This window comes from Podarcis filfolensis (assembly GCF_964270895.1).
Source record: "Podarcis filfolensis genome assembly, chromosome: 16".
Lineage (NCBI taxonomy): Eukaryota > Metazoa > Chordata > Lepidosauria > Squamata > Lacertidae > Podarcis > Podarcis filfolensis.
The window spans coordinates 31517449-31542238 of NC_139620.1; the positions used below are offsets into that span (position 1 = coordinate 31517449).

Sequence of the window (24790 nt, forward strand, 5' to 3'; positions counted from 1 at the left end):
AATGAAAGAAATATGGCAAGGGCCACAAGAGGCACGACTGAGTCTTTCCAGGGGGTGAAAGCAGCCTCTCAGAAACATGAGGAAAGCTTGCCATTCTGAAGTGTTGTGTGCTTTTCTCACTTGGCATGAAATTGCTGGGTTATTTCCTTGGTATGTGAAAAGGAAATTGAAGGTAGAGCCTGGGTGGCTTTGCCGGGGACATCTGCAATGTGTCTGGCCAATTCCCAAATTCAAGCTCTTGTGAATACCCATTTGTAGATATTTAAAGCCTAGGAAGATCATTAAGCAAGCTAATAGAGCCACTAGCAAGGGAGTGCTAACTTGGACTCGCTAATGTGTCTCATTCCTGAATAATGAAAGGGCAAAAGTATCCACAGACGCCTATCTGGCTACCACTGAAATTGCTATCACAGGGGAAAGTGCAATTTGAGTCTGCTCCCCAGCCTCCCTCTTTCCTCTTGACTACCACAAGGCTACAATACAAGAGAGCTATTCTCAACACTATTTCTTATTCTGCCTTCACTGCACATATTCTGTCTCTCTCTCTCTCTCTCTCTCTCTCTCTCTCTCTCTCTCTCTCTCTCTTGCTGACATTTTGCATTCATAGCTTGACTCCTGCAATCAAACACATCAGACCAAGTGGTTCATCTAGCCCAGTATTGTATTTTCCACAGTGCTCACCCAGATGCCTCTGCAAAGCCCACAGAGCATGAAGGCAGGACCACCAGCCCCCTGCTGGCTGCTAAAGCTGACCACATGATCAAGCTATATTCCATGAGCTTGTCTAATCTCCTTTTAGAGCCTTCTAAACTAATGGTTAAAGCCATATCTTGCAAAGGGATGTGCATGCATGACAACATGAAAAGGGAGCCATCCCATCTGCACCCTTAAAATTCCAAATCAATGGCAGGGATCGCTCTATCTGGCCCCTGGGACTCTCTATCTGGTGATATCCCTAGGTCATATCACCCCTCTCCCCAGTTAGCATCCCTCTCCAGCACATGCTCCTTGAGAGCATTCATTCATTCAATTCCATTCCTCATCAAATAAGATCCCAGATAGGTGCATATGGTAAAACAGAGTTAATAATAAATAATTGTTAACATACAAAACTCTTCCATACGAAATCATGATCCTAACACTGTTTATAGTTTTCTGTGGCTTTCACCCAGGGAAATAAATAAACAAACAAATAAACACACTGCAGATATCTTATCCATTAGACCACTGGTTTTCAACTGGTGATTCGTAACACAAGCATTACCACCAAGCAAACACATGGTAAAAGATTAAGAAATGGGTCCTCAAATGCCCGTTTGGGTTAAAAGTGGGTCCTGTGTCTGAAAAAGTTGAAGATACTTGCATTAGAAGCAGCTTACTCTGGCACCGAGGCCAGATTTTCCCTGGCTAGAATGTGTGCTTGAACTGCAAAACAATGACTCCCATTTGCCTGGATGGAGGGGTGTGCGTGCGCAAACACACATGCACCTGTTCAGAATTTTGCATTACTGTACCAAAGGTTAAGAGTCACATTAGTTGAGTTGTCCATTTCAGCCTCTGGTCCTGCCTACCACTTGCATTTTTTCCTGGAAGGTATCCCATGGGGAAATATAGGCCAGGAGTAGAATAAAATATGCAATTCCATTCCAGGAGTGAGGAACATTTTTTTGCAGTCCAAGGGCCACAGTCTCTCCTGGGTAACCTTCTGGGAGCTCTTTGGCAGCAGTGGGCATGATCAGAAATAAAAACATGCGTGGAGTAACAGGTGCATCTCTTCACTTCTGCTACAGTAGACTGCATCCAGCGGTTTCGAAACACAACTTTTCACCATCCAAGCAAGCATTATCACAGTGTGAGGACACATTTCAGCCAGCAAGCACTCAAGGAGGAGGTGGAGCAGGATCTATGAGGGGTGAGGCATGGGAAGAGTCCCAAGGGCCAGACAAAAATGACTTGGGGGCCGCATTTGGCCTCTAGGCCTGAGGTTCTCCAACTTTGTTCTGCTCTGTGGAAACTCATTGATCCCCAACCCACACACACTGGTTTCAATTTACTTGGACAGATATCTTTTCTCTACCCACACTCCCGCTTTTCAGCATTGCTTCTGTATCGATAAAGGCAAGCAATGCCAAATTAAAAACCACAATATGGAACTTTGTGAACCTCTCCAGATGAATTGGAGCCGGGAAGCATCCCAGAAGAGTTATAAAGATGCAAGTTCAAGCTTTCTCCTGTGCTGCCTTCTCCTTCAGTTAAGTGTGTGTCACTTGTAAAAAAAAGACTTAAGAATTAATTTTTTTTTTATTACATCATAGCTCTGCAGAGCTCATATTCTCCCCCATTCCCATCTCTGTTTCCTTCCCCCTCTATAGAATTCTGGCTATAATTCGCAGCATTAAAGAAATATAGTCATTAGAATAGTTTCCCAAGAATTTCCATATAAGGCCTGACCATGGTAGTGACATCAGGGCAGGAGTTTGGAGCAGGAAGCCAAGGCGACACTCAGCAAGAGGGTCCCCAAACACAGCAGGGTGAGCTTACCATAAGTGAAGTAATATGCATTACCACACATTGCACTGGCCCATAAGACCACTGTCCAGAATCTAAAATTACATAATTGCACCACTAATTCACCTCAGCTATGATGCTGCATCCCCTTAGCTGTTTAGAGGAGCTTATGAGACCAGATAAATTACAAATATTGTCAGCCAGCATAAGGGTTCCTGCATTAGTGGATAGATGAGTTTGTTGTGCAGCAGAGGAATCCAGTACATCAATTGCACTAGTGGAAGTGCGTTGTGCAACTAAGTTAGCAGCAATCTGTGTATACATTTTCTTTCACAACAACGTTCTGCTGGTGCAAAAGGTTTATCCAGCAGAACACTAAATGACTAACTTAGCACAACATTGGAGACAACCCAGAGTAATCCGTCCTCTTCCATTAACATGCTTCTTTGGATGGTCACAGGCTATCTAGAGATCAAATTGCCATCTTGGAAAGTGGCAACTAATGGTCTTAAGAGATTTTGCCTCATTTGACACTGACGAGAAGTGTTTTTTCCCCTGTGGTTTCATTTAAATGGAGCTTTCCTATTACCATCAGGGGAAAGTGTGCTTATTATAGGATGGAGACTTGTGGAACCACCATGTTGTTCCATTGGCCTTGCTAAAATGTCCCCCACCTGCTCTCACTGTTTTTGTCATTGAAGTCAACGCCAGAAAATGGGTACGCAACCTGGTCCACTCTGGATGTTGATGGACCGCAACTCCCACCAACTGCTGCCAGCATGGCTATGCTTCCTTGGGCTATGTGAATTGTAGCCCAACAACATACATCTGGATGGTACCAGGTTGCCTGCTTTTGGCCCAAAGCCTCCTGCTGTTGAAAAAGGGCTGAAGATCAGTGGTACAGCATCTGCTTTTCACACAGGAGGTCCCCGTTTCAATCTGAGAAATCTCCAGGTAAGGCTGTATCCTGTCTGAAACTCCTAAGAGCCACTCTAATCGGTGTGGACAATGCTGAGTTAGATGGACCAATGGTCTGACTCAGTATAAGGCAGCTTTCTATATGCCTAACATCCTGATCAGAGTTGAAATTATTATTAATTTAGAGTATGATCCCCCCCTCCTTCCTGGTGATCACCAGGGTTCCGTTCTACGTTTAAGGGCAGATTTTGACTGATGACAGCCTCTCCTTGAGAACTGGGGTTGGGGGCGTTCTGTGCCCTTTTGCCAGTCACTGCACTTGCAGGGATGATGCACTTAAAAAACAAAGCACCATTCCTTTTTCGATGGGGAAATAAATCCTGCCTCCCATTCATCATTCAAATGATGGCGATTAAGAGAGGCTCATAATTTCAAGGGAGGGCAGACTTTTAGATGACAACAAAAGCCAAGCACAAGACATTAGAGAAGGCAATGTTCCACATTTCAGAACACAGCATGCCATTTTCCTCTAGCAAATCTCTCATGGTCGTATCCCTGCAATTTTTTGTTTTAATATATTTCAAACTGCTGAGAGCTGCATGCCTGCTGCTGATGTCTGACGCAGCGTAAGAAAACGAGATGGGAAAACGAGAGGGATAGAAGTCCTTAGTGAGGAAACGTTCAAAACAAAACAAAACAAGAAGTGTCTTATCAACAATCCCAAGGCCTATTCAGAAAGCCCACAGCTAAGTTGCTTGAGGGTGGGCGGCAGGACCAAGCAGTAACTTCCGACTCATCTGCTTTTCTGGACACCCTGGGGACCGCACCACAGCAGACTACAATTTCTAGTAAATATATCCCAGGGACATAATTAGTTTTTCAGCTGGGGGCATGATAAATTGGGCATGCATAATTCAAGGCCAGAGCAGGCTGGAATATAAACTGTTCCATGACAGCTTCCAACTCCCCAACAGGAGAACGTAAACCGAACTCTCTGGCAAGCAAAGTTGATGGGCGCAGCTAATACCGCGGGTTTCATTTTACAACTCAGCTTCTTCCTTTTGTCGGCCTAAGTGCACAATACATCTCCCTCTATACTACTCTCTCTTCACTTCCTCTACAAACAGAGTGGAGCCCTAATCCTCCCCACAATATAACCTCTCCCTCCTTCATATCTGCCTTTTATTTGTTTTTTAAGCTGAAGTCAAACCACAAGGCTTAAAAAAACACCTTATGGATTCATCTCCCCATCTGAAAACCTGCATTTATGGCCCTGGACTCGGTTAATGTTTTTGTTTCAGGAATCCTGGGGGGAGTTTAAAGGACAAAACTTAATTTAGAATAAGAAGGGGCTCGTGGCTTGTCTTGCTTACATAAATCCTTGGTGCTATGACTGAACACTTCCGTACTGTCATTGTGACATTTCTGTACTTTGGGATCTATCTAATGTTAGTTCTACTCTGAGCACACCCATTGAAATTCATGGACATGGCTAACTTTAGATCCATTAATTTGAATAGTACTACTCTAGAACTTAGTTGGATGCAACCTTTTGGTTCCAGTCTTTGTGGGTATTCAGTGCCTTCAAAAGTGAATTACATGAAGGAAAGCACCATGCAATTAGATGGACACATTGCTGGCCTTGTCCCCACTGTACATCACGTAGTATCACTGTAGTATCAGCTAGTCCTATTCAGAGTAGACTCACTGAGGTTAATGGCCTTGACTAACTGATGTTCATTAATTTCAGTGGCTTTACTCTTGGATACAAGCCATGGCACAGACTACCTGTACATTGGTAATCTACTTACAGATGCGAAAAGTCCGTAAGTAGAGCGCCGTTTCTGCACGTGTGTGTGACGCAATAGAGCACTCCTGCGCATGCACGAAGTGTGCAGAGTGCTCCTGTGCATGCGTGAAGCACGCAGAATGCTTCTGTGTGGGCGGCGGAACCTGGAAGTATACACTTCTGGGTTTGCCATGTTTGCAACCCAAAAATCTGCAACCTGAACCTAACGCAACTAGAGGTATGACTGTACAGGGGAAGCCTACACATCAGCAGATGTTTACATGCAGGCTTTTCTTAAGCAGACAGTCCACATTGTAAGAAAAGCCCTACTGGAACATCCCCAGGGTCCATCTAGTCCAGCTTCCTCTTCTCACAATGGCCAACCTGATGTCAATGGGAAGCCCACAATCAGGACAGGTGCACAACAGCACAACTCCCACATACTCACTTATGCTCCCCAGAAACCAAAGGCAAATACTAAACAATCATTATGACTAGTAGCCATTGATAGCCCTATCCTTCATGAATTTGTCTAATCCTCTTTTAAAGCCATCTGAGGTGGTGGCCATCGCTACATCTTGCAGTAGTGAATTTTATATGCATCCTGCTACTTCCCTTTTGTCTGACCTGAATCTCCCAACATTCAGTTTCATTGAAAGACCCTAGATGAAAGTGTTGGACTACAATTCCCATCATCTTTGACTACTGGCTAAACTGACAGTGGATGATGGAAGTTGTAGTCCAGCAGTGCCTGGAGGCCCAAGAATGAAGAACTCTTTCCTTGTGTATAAATATATTTGGTGGTGGTGGGGAATCCCTTATATAATTGCTTTATTTATAAAGGTGGCTCCAAATATCAAAACCTAAGGTTCCAACAAAATCCCCAGCTCAACATTTCAAAAGTAAATGGAGCAAGGTAAAAGCCATATAGCCCAGTAGATAATCTGATTTTCATGCAGAAGGTTCCAGCTTCAATCCCCAGCATCTCCAGGTAAGGCTGGGATAAATCTCCTCCTGGACCCCTGGAGAGCCGCTGCCACTCAGTTTAGACCACACCAAGCTAGATGAACCAATGGCCTCACTCAGTGTAAAGTAGATTCCAGTGTTTGAACTCTTGATGCCTGGTTGATAGCGCATTGTTGAGCTGGCATGGAAAATTTATCACATTCCATGGGGATGCAGTGCAGAAGGAATGCTTTTATTCAAAATGGAAAACCTTTGGCATTTCTAGGCATCAATATGGCAAGTGCAGTGCTAAAACAATTTTCTGAAAACAGTCAGATAACCGCAAATGGTTTGGAGCTGAGGAGGCTCACAGAGGGATATTGACTCCTGTCAAGTTCAGATATAGTTGTTGTCCACGAATTGTAATGTCAGGTTTTATTTGCTCAGTTACTCGTGTATTGCATGGAGTGGACCTCACTGTCTTTCTCAAACCCTCTAGACGTGGCTTTTCACCTCTCTGGCATGATGACAGCCAAATGGCATAAACAGATGACACACAGGGTCCTTTCCAACTCTACAATTCATACACACACACACACACACACCCCTCTCTATGTACATTGTCAAATCCAAGGCTGTTAAGGGAATTAGTCTCATGGGAAATGTGACTATATAAATCTACATTTCTACTTCATCCTTCTAGCAAATTTTTTCCATATGTGCTTGAAGTGGGAGATAGTTAGCTATTTTTTCTTCTCTCTCCTCCAAATAAGCTTAACACCAACAACAGCAGAGCTTTTTGAATTCACCTCATAAGTAGCAACCATGCAGACTGCCGTCGGCGTGGATCCGATCTGCTATGTTGCCCATCTGTTGCACTCCTGTTCTAAATTATTACTACTATATTGCAACTGCTATAGTAGTCCAGATACTCAGAGAGGGGTGAAGTAACTACCTCTCTGTGGTCAAACACCATTTTGTGTGTTGCAAGGGCAGTGTCCAATTCTGACCCAAATCAGCTGTTTCCATTTGTGTGCAATGGCTTTCCACTACACTGCCTGTTTCCAATATAACAGCAGCAGTATGTGGCGCGTTGATGGGGTTTGCACAGAAGGACCAGCTCTCATCCTACGTAGGATCTCCTGAAGCTCCATCCCTGGGAGATCCAGGAAGCTGAGCCTTGCAGTTAGAGCTGAAGGGGCATACTGTAGCCTTGTAGTCTCTAAACATATGGGAAGTTGAATCAGGGGGCAAAGCCTGGCTGTAAATGGCGGCTCAAGGGTGCAGTCTGATGTTTAAGAGTGTAGGGTCAACAACAAACTCTCTTAAGAGTTATCTACTAACCCCATCACCCTGACTCCTTAACGTAAGTTTTTACATCTTTCACTAGAGACCCAGAGGAGGAGTCTAAAACCTTGAGACTTCAGATCAAACCTCAAGGCATATTAGTCTTAAACCTAAATGCTGATTTGCTGGCCCACAATAAAAAATGGGAGCCCTGTGCCAAGCTTCCCACCACACTGCAATGTCTCGTACAACACACTGCACAGCTGGACATTACCATGCTATGTTTCTGATGTGTGTGTGGCTTGCTTTGCATCAATGGTTGCTGCAGCCAATGGTGCAATGGTGTCAGGTCATGGGGAATGCTGTACTCTGGAAGTGGTTGTTCAACATGGAGCCGCTGTTTTCAGCTGCAACCTTCTATTTCTTGTAATGTTTATTTTAAGTTCCTCACGGGGCTTGACAGGACCTCCATGGATGCAAAACTGCTCGATCTCTTTCAGCTGTTAATTCTAAGTCATCTTGCATATGCATTCAAAGGTACTCAGCTGCAACACAGAGCCGTTTATATTCTTTACTTAAACAAGCCATTCCCAGTGTACACAGCAACGGCTAGATGCAGTCGTACAGGCATTTACAAGACTAGAAAAATTAAAACAGCAGTTTTGCTGTCAAGATCATAAAAGAGATACATCCCAGCAAGCAAAAAACAAAACAAAAAAACCACCCCTTGCAGAGGCTCCAAGAGCAATTTCTTCTAGGGGTTTTCCTTGTAGATCATTAAAAGCATATTAAAACAGAAAACACCCACGTAGGTTAAAAGAAAAAACATGTTTAAAAATGGAAAGAAGCTTCCACTTCAGAACAGTAACAAAAAAAACCCTTTTAAAAATATACATTTATTAACACTAATCTCAGATCATTAGCCAATTTGGCAACGGACCAGAGCAGAGGGGAAAAAATTATCCTTGTCATGCTGCAACATCAGCTTTCATCCAGAAATACTAATTTTGGTAAAATGAATACTGTGTGGGCTTTGCATTCTGCTCCGCTTTTGGCTCCATACAACCTTGTTAAAAGCCTGGGAGCCAGCCATATAGTTAAACTGCACAGATGTTCAACAATCTGTACTAGTGTTAATTACCCTAATGTGAGCAGAAACTCAACAGATCCCTGCTAATGAAGGAGAAAGTTTTCCAGCGCAACTACCTTATGTTGCATTGTCACTATATTACTGGGCTCCCCCTCCCTCCTTCCCCAGCCCAGCCTCCTATTCTCTCTTGCGTCCCCATGCGTTTACACATTGCCCGCCTAGCTCCGTGCGCATGAATTGGACCAACTAATGACTGCATACTTGCAATGTGGCAGGCGCCATTAGTCAGATCGGCAGTACGGCTCTTGCATGTTAACACAAGACAATTTTAAATTGGGGGGGGGGCAGAAGAAAGAAACAACAGATATGGCCAGAGCTGTGGTTTGCTCTGTCCCCACCCATCTGCCTGTGTGGCTCCTGTCCTTAGCAGAACTGCAGTCAAAAGCACACAAGTACTTGAATATGGTGCCCCCTCCAGATGTTGTGGACTACTTTTCCCATCAGCCCCAGCTAGCATGGCTGTTGTTCAAGAACCCTGGGAACTGTAGCCCACAATATCTGGAGGGTGCATTGTTGAGTAGCCTAGAATTACTGAGTTGCAAAAATAAAGGGGTGTGGATTGGAACGTGTGTGTACATGACAAATGCCCAGTAGAGACACATACACAGCATCAACCTGGGTTTTCTGTGCCACTTCTTCTCCAGGGGAAGGATGGTAATGAAAACAACTGGAGGTGTTGCAACCATCACCAACTGCCTAGCTAGTGACTTCTGAGTGTGAGAGTGTTAAAACGCCGATGGGAAGCCTAAACACAACAAAGCAGAAGGTGCACTAACCAAGGAGCTTTTCAGTTAAGGTGGAGCATTATTTATTGTGGCTGTTCTTCCTTCTTGGCAGGCAGCACTATTATGTCTTCAAATATATTGTATGCTTAGCTCACATAAAAAGGGTAGCGTTGCTGAACTTCATATTGTTTCTAAACCACAAGAGAGCCAAAGAAGCTGGTGGTGCAGCATAACTTTGCACGCATGCCCGTTGGGGGTGGAAGAGGGAGGCTCAGTAAGCTTCATTCTGAAACCTGACCTGGAAGGTTCTGTGCTGGGGGAAAATCTCAGGCTCAGTATGGCTACCTTACATGACCGATCTACAGTAGTACCTTGGTTTGCATACGTCTTGGTTTGCATACGTTTTGGATTACAAACACGTCAAACCCAGAAGTGCGTGTCCTGGTTTGCAACCTTTTTTTGGATTACAACCCATTTTTTTTGGATTACGAACAATTTTTTTTTGGAGGCCCCATTGGCAAAAGAGCACCTTGGGTTACAACCTGTTTTGGTTTACAAACAGACCTCCAGAACGGATTATGGTTGTAAACCAAGGTACCACTGTACTCCACTTAATGTATGTCTCCAAAGGGCAGCTTCTCACCCTTCTATCTTCTTCTGCCTTTGTCTCCTGCAGTGAAAACTCTTAGCGTGATTATCCTAGCACATAGTAGGGAACCTCTGGCCCACAGGCCACCACGGGGTCCAAGCTGGCCTGCACCACCACTCCCACCAAATCACGCACAACTGAGGTCTACATTTAAAAACAAAACCATAAATACACCATACCATTAAAAACCCATATAAAACACTTGCATTCTCATACGAACACCTAGAATTCATATACATACAGAGAGACATCTTGATTTGTTTGCAGGAAGATGGGACGATGTTGGCTATTTAATGAAGATTTTTATTTGTTTGCGGGGAAGTTGGATGCCGTTGCATCAAAGCAAATGTTCTGCCACACTTTCAGTGAATTTTCCTGTTACCTTCCTTATCACAAAACGTCAGGTATTTAGGTGAAGTGGGCTTGTTGCACAGGACAACTCTAATTGCGCAACCTGAGTTTGCTGGCATGTGATTGAATCTCAACCAAAAGGAGTGACAGTCTGGAGGCACCCACTCTTAACACAGCATGAAGTTCATTTTTCTGAGATTTGCCTGTCCCACAAGGGCTGCACAGAAATAGCCAGCCAAGTGATTTTGCCTCCAAAGCATTCCCATTGTCTGTGGGGAATAGCTACTGAATGGCACTCATAGTCAACCAGAAGTGAGCACAGGAAGGTATCTTATACGATCGGTCCAACAGATCGATTGTGATCGACCAGTCGGTTGTGGGGGTGTCCCAGGTTGATTGTGGCATGAAGTACAACCAAGAAAAGGAAAACAAAGAAGCTCAACAACTTTGGCCAACCGTATCCCCCCAAAAAGCTCAACAACTCCTGGCAATGACAATGAGTAGATCACAGCTGGTCTTTTTATACTGTGAGTAGATTGCAGTCTCTTGGGAGTTGGACATGCCTGGTCTATCTAACTCAGCTAAATTCTGCCAGCTCTAGGGTTTCGGACAGAGGAGTCTTTCCCAGCTCTGTTGACGCCTCCTGCATGCAGAACATGTTCCCTATTCCTGAGCCTCCAACAAGCTCAGCTGTTACCCTTTGCTTGGCCATACACTAATACTTTCTTTGTACTGATTTTGAAGAAAGTTTTCACATGAAAAGTAAATGACAGGGGAGGGCAGGAGGCACAGTTGGAGATCTGGGAGGGGGAAACGGAAATGATTTTAGAGCATGCCTTTGCACTCTTTATTTGCCTACATATTTATCACAAATGTTGGAAGCAGCACAGCTGCATAATGGCAACTTCAGACGCCTATGGGCCAGGCAGTCAACGTTTCCCACACTTAAATAACATTGAGCAGATTCAAAATTACTGCACTTAATACTAACAAAAGATGTCTCAATTTAATCTTCAAACAACCCTCCAAGATCAAAACACAGCTGGGCTGAGTAACAAGACAGGCCTGGGTCAGCGCAAGGAGAAGGACCAATTTCCTCCAAAAGCTCCATCCACTCCTAGCACAAGTGTGAAGGAACACTTGTGTGGTGCAACATAACCCTAACCCCCTTCTGTTTGTAAGTCTGGGGGTGTAGGGAGGGGAAAGCACAGCAATTGATTCAGAGATGCAACATGCGAATGGAATTACCTGAAGTTTGGGAGTGGAAGAGAACTAATGCTAAGACCTTTTGTTTTCCTAATCCTTGGAGATGATTAAGAATGGATCAAGATTAAAGTTGCCCAAGGACAATGGAAAGCACCTGCCACTATTGTCTTCTTTTTGGAGCTGGATAGAATGAGATGGCTCATTAAGGGATGCCCTCAGGGCAAAGCTCTTGAAAGGAACTCACAAGCACTCTGCCTTGTTCTCCTCCCTGCTTTCCTGTTTCCCTGTTCAGGTGCAAGAAGGAACATGCACTCTGGGCAAAAGAAGTGACCCGTTGTTTTCTCAAACATTTCTAAGAAGCACGTAAAGAATGTTGCTAGGTTATGAAGCATTTATTTCTGGAATGGCTCTCTGTTCATTGGCTATTACAGCCAAGTCTTCCCACTGACCTAATTATTTTAAAGAATGTGACATTTTCGTTGAATTTTATTACTTTTAAAGGTTTCTTCAATCTATACAACTACAAGATATGTTAATTAAGATTAGGCTTTGCAAGATACTGAAAATGCTGGAAAGCAAGTAAAACTGGCTTAGAAAGATATACAATTTACTGTGGCTAAGTCTGTGACCAATAAAAAAAGTCTCTAAGGAATATATGTGTTTTGGAAAGTTGTTTGTCTGTTTGCTAGGCACCTGACAACTCTTAAGATATCCTAACCAAATTTTGCATGATGGTTCCTGAGATCAAGGAGCAGGTTTACATCTCTGTTTTGATACAATTGAATATACCATTTGAAATCAAGATGGTGGACTGAACCTTTCAAAATAGCAGATTTTAACCACTGATTTCAAAGCTGCACTGACTTTTGGTTTCATGCCCTTGTTTAAATTGATTTTGAAAAATAGGAGACCTCTATTCCCCTCCCAGAGCTACAGTTCCAGATTGGTTTAACGATCAAGCCTTCTTTCCAGGAAACTGCAAATTGTAGCACTATTGGGGGTGGGGGGAATAGGGGTCTCCTAACAACTGTCAGCACAGATAACAAGCTACAGTTCCCAGGATAACTGTTAAAGTGTAATAATAATAATAATAATAATAATAATAATAATAATAATAATTCTACCCCACCCATCTGGCTGGGTTTCCCCAGCCACTCTGGGCGGCTTCCAACAAAGATTAAAAATACATTAAAATGTCACATTAAAAACTTCCCTAAATAATAATAATAATAATAATAATAATAATAATAATAATAGTGTAATGGTGCTTTAAATGTATTGTGCAGATATGTCCTCAATGACAACCCCTTAATAGTCATCCTTGTTGCTTCTACATGCTGCCACCAAATGACAGAAAGCCAGTGTGTTGTAGTGATTAGAGGAGCAGACTAGGACCTGGGAGACCTGGGTTCAAATCCTACTCAGTCAATTAGGCTCACTGGGTGACCCTGGACCAATCACAGCCTCTCAGCCTGACTTCCCTCACAGGGTTGTTTTAAGGATGAAATGAGGAGGGGGAGAAACATGTATACCACCTTTAGCTTCTTGGAAAAAGGTGGGCTATAAATGAAAAACACACACACATACACACCCCTTTCCCTATGCCCCAATACCTTTCTAGAGAACACCACCAGGTATTCCTTTTCTTTAGCACAGTCTGTTTGAGCTTGTTTAGGCAATTCTTAAACTGCTCTTTAAAAGACACACCTTTATGTGGGATTTTCAAGTTTCGACTTAAAATGCTTGGATTATATTTTTACCGCAGTGGTTATGGGTTCTTTGTTTGTGTTAAGTAAAGCAATACAAAGAGTGCAGCCACCAGAACAATCGAGGGTATTAGCGTTTTAAAAAATAAAAATCCTCCTTTTCATGAACGTACACATCCAATTTCAGGTTCTTCTCCCACCCACCAGCCCATCCCCATTACTCTGCTGCTTGAGAACAGCAGCTCTTAAGTTTTCCAACAGAGCAAACAAAAGTTTTGAATTTCATCCCATGCTAAAGAGAACCCACAATGTTACAGAAGAGAAAAAAGCAAGAACTGCCCCCCGCCTCCCACAAACTCCGATGGCCACCCGTGTTCCCCCCTTCCTTCAAGTTTAATATAATTCCCTCCTCTTCACCAAAGCCTGATTGATTCCCAATTTCAGTGTACAGTCATAAGCTGGGAAATTCTACAAAGAAAGGAAGACATCTACCTTCTTTAGCAGCAAAAAGTCCCTTGCGACCTCAGCTTCCCGCACTCACACCTGCTGCCTCCTCTCCAGTAACCTGATCCAATTCTAACCCTACCAAGACTCGTTCACTTCCACTTGTTTGCATGCAGTAGTTGCTCCTCCCCTTAAATCATCTTTTCCGCCTTGAACAGAATGGAAACCCTGTACTTGCTTAGAGAACAGGGATGGGAGGTCCTCCAGATGTAAATTGTACTACAACTCCCATCATCCCTGACCACTGGTGTTGCTAACTAGGGCTGATGGGAGGTGCCGTCTAACAGAGCCACCCCTGCTTTAAACACATGTTGGCTTTAAATTAATATCTGGCCCCGGTCTCTGCCAATATGGCAATCCTTTAATGAGATTACCCTAGCTGGGTGGGGGCCAGTTATCTGGCAGTGGCTTCTCCTGGCTGGGACACCATTTAAAGGACTCAAATATATGGGTGGGGGCCCAACTGTGTGGGTCTTTTTCATTGAATGGACATATGCTGGCAGTGGGGTGGGGGCTGGAACAGCACTGCTGGCTCCTTTAAATCAGTGGGGGCTGGTTCCCACTGAAAATGGTGGGGTGGAAGGCAGGGAGGCCAACACTGGGTGGACCTATTGCCACTGCCAGGCAGAGCCTCTTAATTATAGCCCTCCCCCCCCCCCGCAATTCTCCTCTCTGTTAAGATCTACAAAGGCAACATTGAGACTAAGGGGGAGAAAGCTGACAGCCAGGAGGACCACCCTCTGGACTGCTTGTAAGGCAAGCAGGTGGGGAACTGCCCCATTTGCCCTAATGGGGCAGCCTCTGTGACTGCAAAGGTGTCACAAGCAAAGACCTTGAGGCCCTCTGAATGGATGAAGGGGCATAAATAGTCATTTCGGTGTGCCTGTGTCTATGGGGGGGGGGAGTGTGTTTACATACGCTCCCTCTCTCCTCCCACCCACCACTCTCTGCCATTGTTCAGCCAGAAGAAACCAGGATTATAAATACCATTTGTCTTTGCAGAGCAGTGGAGGATAGATGAAATATGCGCCTTAGGCTTATCAGCTCCAGCACTGCTAAAGGGAAAGCTGGCTTCTGAGGCCTTGGATGGCGGCTGTCCTTTTCAGAAAAGAATCAAAGGTCTCAGGAGAGGGGGGAACATAATGGAGTGACCTTCAGCTAATAAAGCCCACCCCAGAGTCCATGGAAGCTTGGGGAATATTGACAAAAGTTCATATTTACAACAGCCTGGATGCCTTCCAGAAACCATTACCAATTTAGAGAGCCAGAGGCTGGCAGGCATCTCTCTCTCCCTCTCTTTGAGGGGAAAGAATAAGCAAAAGAACAGAAAATATCTCCTCTTCCTTCCTTTTCCCCTTTCCCTCATGTGAGCTGCAAAAATGAGATGGAGCACAGTAATTCTTCATTAATGAGGCCCATATGCTTCCCTCCCTATAATGAAGCTAGGGTTGGTGTTTTGTTTTGCAGAGAAATACAATGAAAATCTGCTGGCACACCAACAACAATGCAGAATCCTTGGACCTTAAAAAGAGGGTATCTTGCAGCCTTTATGACAGATCTCTCAGGCATTAAAGTGACCAGAAAAAGAGGGAAGGAGAAATCCACCACTGGTAGGATTGGGGCAAGAGTTTCAAAGAGGGCCCAGGGTCATATGTGGCAATGCCCAGCGTTACATAAAAACAGAGATCTCACTTTTAGGAACAGCAAAATTATTTGCATGGTGCAAGGAAAGAGAAGCTTGGCACCAGATCACACATGAATTCGTACATCAGATGAACCCTGAAACTGAATCCATTACTAGATACACTTGTGCAAACTGGTTGTGTGAATATTCCATAAGGGCAGTTCAATAACCAAACTTACGCCTCATCTTAAATCAGTATAACCAGGATAGAGAACCTCTGGCTTGTGGGCTGAATGCAGCCTCCCAGGCCTCCTCTCCCTGTTGCCCTCAAAACTCAACTTTCGCCAAGTTGGAATGTATCCCTGAACTGTGATAGTGCCTCTTGCTTGTATGGATGGAAGAAAGATGTTGGCAGGAGGGATGTAAAAATCTCTGAATTTTGTTATCTCAAATGTAGCCTACTGTTAAGGAGTTACAGCCACTGCTCCACCCAGTCTTGCCTCTGGCATCACCCACTACAGGTACATGGCACGTGGAAGTTTGTCCATGGGGGAAGGTGGCTGAGAGTTGTTAGGAGACCACTATTATCCTCCCAGAGCTACAATTCCCAAAGTTCCCTGGGAAGAGGAATTGATTGTTAAACCACTCTAGGAATTATAGCTCTGTAAGGGGAATACAAATCTCCTAATAACTCTCAGCACCCTTAACAAACTACAGTTCCCAATATACTTTGCAGGACACCATGACTGTTTAAACTGCTATATTATTTAAAATTATGTATAGTGTGGGTGTGGCAAGAGGTGCACCCTACCTCCCCAGCCAGCAGCAGTGCCGTTAGGATTCACGCTGGAGTCCACAGAACTATGGAGCAGTAGGAACTTGACACCTTTCTCATGTGAGACAAACACGATAACCACTACACTAGAGTGTGTAGACTGGCATCTACAACAAATGGCAAGTGGGACTTATTTTTTTAATATAAAAAATGGTCAATTCCACCAGTGAAGTACCAGTGATAAATTGTTGTTGATGATAATAACAATAGTAAGAGTAATGATATAAGTTAATTTATATCCTGCCCTTCCTCCCAAAGGAGCCCAGGGTGGCAAAGACACCAATGAGAAACCATTAAAATGTCTTAAAACAATCCTGATACAGACACAGACTGAGAAAGGTATTTTTTGGCAGAAGTCTTCAGCCGGCACCAAAATGACAACAGAGATGTCACTTGCCTAATTGTTAACAGGAGGGAATTCCAAAGGGTAGGTCCTTCATACTGAAGGCCCAATTCCTACAATATGTGAAACAGGCCTCCTAATAGGATGGTATCTACAAGCAGCACTCAAAATTTGCCAGGCACAGTTTGCACTTGGCTATCGACCACTTGCAACCAAGTGAAGATGCCCGGGTGCCAGGATGGCACCTGACGTCTCCACCATCCGGAGGTGCATGCCTAGGGATCCTTGGATCGTGCCTGCTTTCACCCACCAACAACACATCCTGTAGAATTCAATCCGTGGCATTTTATCCGCACAATCAAAACGAATTTCAGGAACCAAAAGTCGTACTGAAAAATAGGACTTTAAAGCCATCTGACCCCCAAATGGCAACTAGGCATTCCTTTTTGGCGACTATAACCCTGCATGGCGAGTGGGACAGTGGTCTTCCATTAGTGTTATATGGTTAACGCGCAACCATTTGGCACCTAGCTTATATATCCGAGTTTCTAACACTGCCTGCAAGAGGCCACCACTTGCAGAGCACAGTGACTGATTGAGAGGGGTAAAATGATCTTTCAAGGGTACCCTGATTCAAAACTGTATATACAGCAAAACCAGCACATTGAACTTAGTAATGTTACCATTTGTAGACTGTCCCTCTTACAAGTATGAATGCCAGTTGTTACAGAACATCAATCACCAGGGGTGTCTCCCATTCCTCCAGTGGTGCAACATCTTTCCCACTACCTAAGTGCGTCTGATTTCTGCAGGTCATGTGCACTCTCCCTATAGGAGTTAATTAAAACAAGGCAGGTGGTTTGTCAACAGTGTTAAAACAGCTGTCAGATAACAGTGTGTGCAAAGCCTTTGATATCTCTTAAGAGAGGAACTGTGCAGTTGCCACTACCATTTGTAGCCTCTGTCGAAAATTTGACAACATCAACCCTGGAGGTTTCCCTTCCACTCTCTTTTCCAATTAGACCTAGTTCTCACTGAGATGGCAAAGCTGCGTCTGGAATCTACCACTGCAGACAGGAGGCCAACATGTCAGAGTCTCTTACACACAAAGAACAATCACAAACCCTGCATGGCGAGTGAGACAGTGGTCTTCCATTAGTGTTATACGGTTAACGCGCAACATTAAAAGGAGGAACTGTAACTCAGCAGTAGTCTGGTTGAGCACATGGCCTTGAATGAATCCTTATTCATTCAATGAATGAATCCAAGGTTCAGTCTTCAACAAGCAAATGTGGTGAGGCAGCAGAGCTAACATGACCTCCAGTCGGCCACATCACTGTTGTTTAATGTGAGGTAGAGAGGAATGGACGAGGTGGGCTCATTGCAAATGCACCAACTGAGCTAATCCAGCACTCCCACTGTTGAGTTTGCACCATGCCTACTTTCTCTCTCCCCTCTCTATCCACCTCCTGGTAAGCAGCAGCAACACTACAGACTGAGGTCAGGGGAGCACCACCCACCCCACCATGCTGGCCACTACTGTCCCTGACATCTCCATTTGAGAAAAAGATCAGGAAAGCAGATGATAGGAAAGATCCTGGAGAGTGGAACTTGGTCAGAGCAGACATGAGCTTGAGGAACAGTCAACCTGATATAAGGCACCTTCCCTGTTCCTACTGAATGCTGATATACAGCACGTCAGCTGTCTCTCACAATAGCAAACCAGTAATGGTTGTGGTTCAATTATTCACTACATCCTCAGCCTCATGTTCAAACAAGCAAGCTGGCATAGCAGGGGGTTCAAACATGAGGGAGGACATATAGCTGTTTAAGACCAATGGATTTAATACCGACTCAGTCCAAATGGGTGTGGCTGTTTAGTGCAGAGAGTTTGTCCTGCGTGACCAGAAGGCTTTTGCTTAAGGTTTCTTTTTCTTTTTCTTTTCCCTTCCTTGAGCAACTGCTTGGGTAAAATATAGCACACCCTACCCATAAAGTCCTTTGTTACAACATCCACGCCATAAAGCTGCAAAACCTTGGCTCCCAAGTACATTAAATTCTTATAAACCTGCCTTCATTTTAAGCATGCAATATTTCAACACACAAAGCGCCTCTTCTGAAAAGATAGCACTTTAATGAGGAGACAGGTAAAACATATAAACCAAAGCTCATTATGGCATAATTTCTGGGAGATGACCAAGCTGTTATAAAAGGAAGTTGTGGCAGTCACATTTCGCTGGAGCTTGAATCTAAAAACATGAAGAAAAGGCCACAGTACGGTGCAGGAGAGGTCTGCAAAACCTGTTTACTGCTGAAGGCAAATGGCTGCATCCTATTTATGCAAAGAAAGGCTCTTACAAGACTGTCACAGAACAGGCGACGAGTCAGAGAAGTTGTAACCCACAATACTTGAAAGTGTACCAGTTTGGCTGCCTCAAGAGTTAGAATGGTAAAACTGAGAATTCTTGGGACCGTTGAGTATACACCCACCCCTAAGGTATAATAATCATCATAACGATACCCAGTTCTACCTCTCTTTTAAATCAGAACCAGTGAGGGCAGTGAAGGTCTTATGTGAATGCCTGGAGGTGGTTGGAGGATGGATGGCGGCTAATGGATTGTGGTTTATTCCTGACAAGACAGAAGTACTGTTCTTGGGGGACAGGGGGCGGGCTGGTGTGGAGGACTCCTATCAGATGTCAAGGAAATAAGCAACTATCCTACTTTTAAAAGACATCTGAAGGCAGCCCTGTTTAGGGAAGTTTATAATGTTTAATGCTGTATTGCATATTTAATATTTGATTGGGAGCCGCCCAGATTGGCTGGGGAAACCCAGCCAGATGGGCAGGGTATAAATAAATATATTATTATTATTATTATTATTATTATTATTAGCCTATGGCCATTGAAAGTAAAGGCACATACTGAAAAAAGGCCTTAAGATAACAAAGCAAGAATGCAATTAAAAAACTAAAACACTCAAATCATCTCCATCAATGTACAATGTTTTGTTTTATAGGAAATCTATTCCAAATTTGTGGGTTAATGGGCCACAATTAATGTGTCATGAAAAGCCCAGAACTCTCCTTGGCAGGCGCCAGGGATCTTTCTCACATCCTCTTCTGGGCAACCTTCCCAGGGTCACACGCCAGTGGCGGTTGGAGCAACAAATCTAAATTTTGCCTTCGCACAGTAGGTTACATTCACATACATTCAGATACACCCCTCTCCATCATCCATGCAGGCAAGCCAGAGGCAGTATCAGCGTTCAATGACATGTTCCAGCCAGGCAAAAACACCTGGGGTACAAAGCAGGACTGGAGAGGGGCATGACCAAGGACTGCCCTTGGTCCCCAGTGCTGAGGTTTCCCACCCCTGCTCTATAGGAAACCTTTTATCTTTGGATATGAGAATCACATGTGCTTCTGCTTACTCACCGACAGAATGAAGTTCAACCCATGAATTTATCCACCCTCACATCTGTAGTTTCCGAGAATTCATCTCAGAATCTTACCACAGGCAAGATTCACATATAGGATAACATCCACATACGATGCTTTGAGAGCAGGAAGGTGAAAACTGTACTAGCTGCTCATGCTAAGAACAAAGTGTCCTAAAACTATGAACCCCACCCTTCTTGACTGTACATAGAATTCTCAGAGGGAGCAGACCTCAGGGCCTTTTTACACATTACATTTCGGGGGGGAGGGGGTGTTGTACAGCATGCGTGCACGCACACAAACACACGCCCAAAAGTTGTAAAGTTTGACAAGCAGGGGCTGGAAGACGGACTGGCAGACCTCAACGATCCTTGGTTTATCTTTTCCAGTAAACCATCTCTAGATTGCAGGCTGGCCACCTGTCAACCTCAGCCTAATTCCATGCACCTGACAATCAAAAAGCCCTCTGCAAGAAATTGGTTTGGTCTCTCGGGTGACAGCAACCTGTCCCTCCCCTGCCAGCCCAATGGGTGGGAAGGAAAAAGGGAAGGGGTGAGAAGGGGTGTCAAAAAGAGAGTCAGGGAGAGAGAAAACAGGATGCCCCTACCTCACTTTTTACTCTGGCCCTGCCCACCCCTCCCTGCCATGTGACCTCCTCATAGATTACTCTCAAAGGAATTTGGCCCTTGGCTGAGAAAAGGTTGCCCATACCTTTACCTGATTATTCTTTTTCACTTTACCTTCCTAGCCACTAGAGGAGTCGGCAAGGTTTACTTTGCCTGGGCTGGTTCACTCCAGTGGAGATCACTCTGTGGGCTGGATCGTGCACCTGCAATTTCCAGCGTCTGTGCAGAAACAATTTCTGACGTCTGCGCAGATGCGATTTCCGGCGCCGCAGAAGCTAGTCCCTGCACCATGCTGTGCTGGTTTAGCGCAGCATGTGGGGACTCGCCGAGCGGGCAGCTCAGTTTGAGGGCAGCTTGTGGGCTGGTTAAATGACTCCCGTGGGCCGCTTGTGGCCCATGGGCCTTAGGTTGCCGACCCCTGCACTAGACTAAGATAAGACTAGAGGACCATATTCTGACCTGCCTGTATCCCACGTTCTATGGGGTCCTGTTATGGGCAAGAAAGCACAGACAGAGGTCAATGGAGGGTATACACAGCATAAAGGCAAGGCTAAGTGCAGCAACTAACCCGCAAAGGAATTGCTCAGGCCAGGGGGCATCAACCTTTATAGGCCCACGGGCACACATCTGGGTAGTTGAGGGAGGGAGTGCTTTGGGTTTTGCGGGCATCAGCGTTAGACACTAAGGGCACCTTGGCACTCGTAGGCACCATGCTGGCAACTACTAGTTCAGAGCCACTTGCAACATGATGGATTCCATAGGAGGGTGTGTGCAATGTGCCTGTTTTGCTGCATGTGCAAGCAGCATATGTGCACTGGGAAGCCATAACCTAAAACAGCTTAATGCCATGTGTAAACCCAGCAAAATGGATTTATGCAGGATGACCACATGCAATGCACATAAGGTGTGCATGCTTTTTAAATGTGCCCATGCTCTTCCTCCCTGAAGGAAATCCAGTAGGTGGCCATGAACGAGATGTAGCAGGTTTGTTAAGCAGAACCGCGAATCAGGCGTTTGCCACAAGTCACCTGGGCATAATTCAGCACCAGGTACAACAATTCCACCACCTGGACAGAGTTTAGTGTTGTGGTTCTGCCTTAGGCCGCAATGCCTGTTTGCCCAGAATGAGGTTCAAAGCCAACACAGATGCCGGCGAGAGACTTGCCCTAGTCTGAACGGGTAAGCCTGCATTAATAAGCAGCTGGGGGGGGGGATATGCTCCTTCCAGCCCAGAATTCCATTTATCATGAGCTTACAGCAAAGAGATAAAGGGAAATAATTATCTTAACGTAGTTCCAGTCATCAGTAACAGTGTCAAGGTTTTGCCCTGCTGCTGACCCGGAACATGTGACTGTAACACAAGAGAGAGGGCTGCTGTCAGCTGAAATGGTGACCCTCCTACATTATTGTCAAAAAAGCAGAACAAAAGATCCTTTTGTTTTATTGTTTTTGCTGGGTTTAATTTTCTTGCAACGGCTGGGCAATCAGGAGGTCCTTCTTCTCCAATAACAGATGTACCTCCAGCTTTGAATCAAAGACACAGACAAGTGAATTCTCCAGCTGAGATTGTGTTTGTGTGTGCGTGTTGTTTTTTTTCTTCCATCTAAACTAGCTTCCTCTTTTGGTCCTCCTTTTACACTCATCTTTTCACATCCCCTCTCCTTTATTGACTACAGTAAATAGCTAATCATTGTTAAGCATTCATTTTGGCAGTCTCCGTCGGCAAAGGGGAATGCACAAATTATAATCAATGACAGCGTCTTGATTAAATTAAAATGGGGGTGAGGAGAGTTCCTTAAACTCACAAAGTGTGAAGCAAGTCTTCCATAGTTATGTTGTGAACTGACCTGAGATCTATGAGCGGTATACAAATTTAATAAATAAATAAATAATAAAAAGATCGGGCTTAGTTTGCATTATTCCTTTGATTTCCAATGTTTGGAGGTGAGTGCTGTTGGTTATGAACAGCAGAGGCTCTCCAGGTGGGGAAGGAGTCATTACACTAGGCTTCCCAGCAGGCGGGTCACTGTTGCTTACCAGGAGGCGGGTCAGGCAGCAGAGAGGTTGCTGTGGTGCAAACATACTGGCAGGGGTGTCCCATTGGCTCAATTTGTGTGTTTGCGCCACACCAACCCCCCTGCTACATGGGCATAGCAGCTCTGCCTCACCCAGCGAGCAGCTTCTGGATATGAAACTAAAACAGCTCTACCCATGCACAAGAGAGAGTCTTCAGCAGGCTTGATGGGTCTTCAAGGGTTACAGAAGGATAAAAGATCTTTTTTGGGGGGACCCCTAAACATCAGAATGAGCATGCTCAGTGATCACAGAATGTTGATTGAGTGTTGCGGGGCGATATGGGAAATTGAGTAGCAACAGGAATGGAATGGGGTGTCTGGACTTTGGGAAGGACAGGGAAAGCGCTATATATTGCATGCAGAAATCCCAGGTTTAGTCCCCAGCACCTCCATGTAGGGCTGGGAAAAACTCCCGGCCTAAAACCCTGAAGAGATGCTGCCAGTCAGTGCAGGCAATACGGAGCTGAATGGCCAGCTATCTTCCTATGTTCCTGTGACTCTTGAACAGGGACACTCTACACTGCAGCATTTTGTTGCAGGTCTCATCCACCAAGGCCAGGGCTACAGTCTGAAAGCACACAAAGCAATGAACATGCTAAAACTAAGTAGTTCTTAGTCTATAGTAACTGCCTGAATGGAAGACCTCTTGTGAATCTTCTATATGCCGCCTTGAATTCCACGATGGAAGTATGGTGAGATACGAAATTTAAAATAAACAAATAACTTCTAGTTTTTGTTTTTCTTTTAAATCTAATTGCCGTTTAAATTTGGTTCATATTTATACCTTGTCTCATACAAAAACCCAGAACATTTTTTCAAGGCAGCCTATAACTGCAGAATGAAAATAAGAACACAAAACCAGAACAAATGTAAAGCAAAAAGCAGCACAGCAGCGAATAAAAACAGATTCTATGGTTTTAATTTCACTTGCATTGGAAACCTGCAATGTGCAGAATCCACGCAACTCCTGCCTACACTTTAATGTATTTTTAATCTTTTGTTGGAAGCCTCCTAGAGTGGCTGGGGAAACCTAGCCAGACGGGGTATAAATAAATAAATGATGATGATGATGATGAGGTTAATAACTCTGGATTTTGCCATCCTCAGTTTGCCTTGAAAATATTATTTCTTGAAACCCTACAGTGAAACTATGACAGACTCTCTGATCCTCAAGCATTGTAGAACATACTTCAGCATGTAATATTTCCACAGGCAAATAGTATGGTTTGGATAGGCCTGAATAAGCCCATCAGTAATAACAACAAAGTGATCCCCAACCACATGCACACACAAAGCCTAGCCATGGAAGTCCATAAAGCACAATTCACAATATTAATTTGTTTTCTTCTTCTAATTGTACAATTAAGTTGGAAAATGAAATTTTATAACACGTGTGCACTTTTTGGATCCAAAACAATGGAATTTGGAAGCTTGGCAGCATAGCTGGGGGAAGGGAGGGGAGGAGGAGCTGCACAATTGCAGGGATGGGGACATACAAAAGAGCACATGCCTATTAACAGAAATAAAGGAAGCGCCAGAGCAGGGTTGGGGGAACCTGTGGCCTGCTAGGTTTGTTGGACTACAACTCCCATCATTCCTAACAATTCTCCATGCTGGCTGGGGCTGATGGAAGTTGCAGTCGAACGACACTTGGTGGGCCTTGGCTGCCCAACTTTGCACTAGAGAAAGAAAACGAAAGACAAAAACAGAAGAAGAGACTGCAACTCAGTTCAGGCATCCCAAAGCAAAACACACACACACACACACACCCAGCCCCAGATGCCCATTTGGAGAGACTTGATCTCATACCTTGCTTGCTACCAAGCCACTCCTGATACGAGGCAGCTCCAGGTCCGCTGAGTTCTACAGACAAAACAAAAAGTTCTGTTCACAATCAAACACTTTTAACAGAAATCTCTTTTTCACCTTGGGAAAAGGGGGTCATTTCATGGATCTGAGTCCGCCTCTGCCCCTTCATTTCTTGAAAGAGGTATGGGTTTAACTAATAAAATGGGAAGCAAATTTGGCTAGCGAGTGGTCCCTATCATTAACATTTATTACATTTCTATCCTGCCTTTCTTCCACAGAGGTCAAATAAGTATACACAGG

General features: G+C 44.4%; 1 protein-coding gene across 10 annotated transcripts in view; it reads right to left on the minus strand.

Annotated features, from left to right (window-relative positions):
• Positions 1-24790, minus strand: part of FBRSL1 (fibrosin like 1) — a 762210-nt gene that overhangs the window by 132392 nt on the left and 605028 nt on the right. For 9 of the 10 annotated variants that reach the window (XM_083589754.1, XM_083589747.1, XM_083589750.1 and 6 more), the window contains one exon: positions 24491-24544. The exons of the other annotated variant lie outside the window; for it this stretch is intronic. In XM_083589754.1, coding sequence (XP_083445880.1) covers positions 24491-24544 — 54 coding nt within the window. The remainder of the gene's footprint in view (positions 1-24490; positions 24545-24790) is intronic. 10 annotated transcript variants of the gene reach the window in all.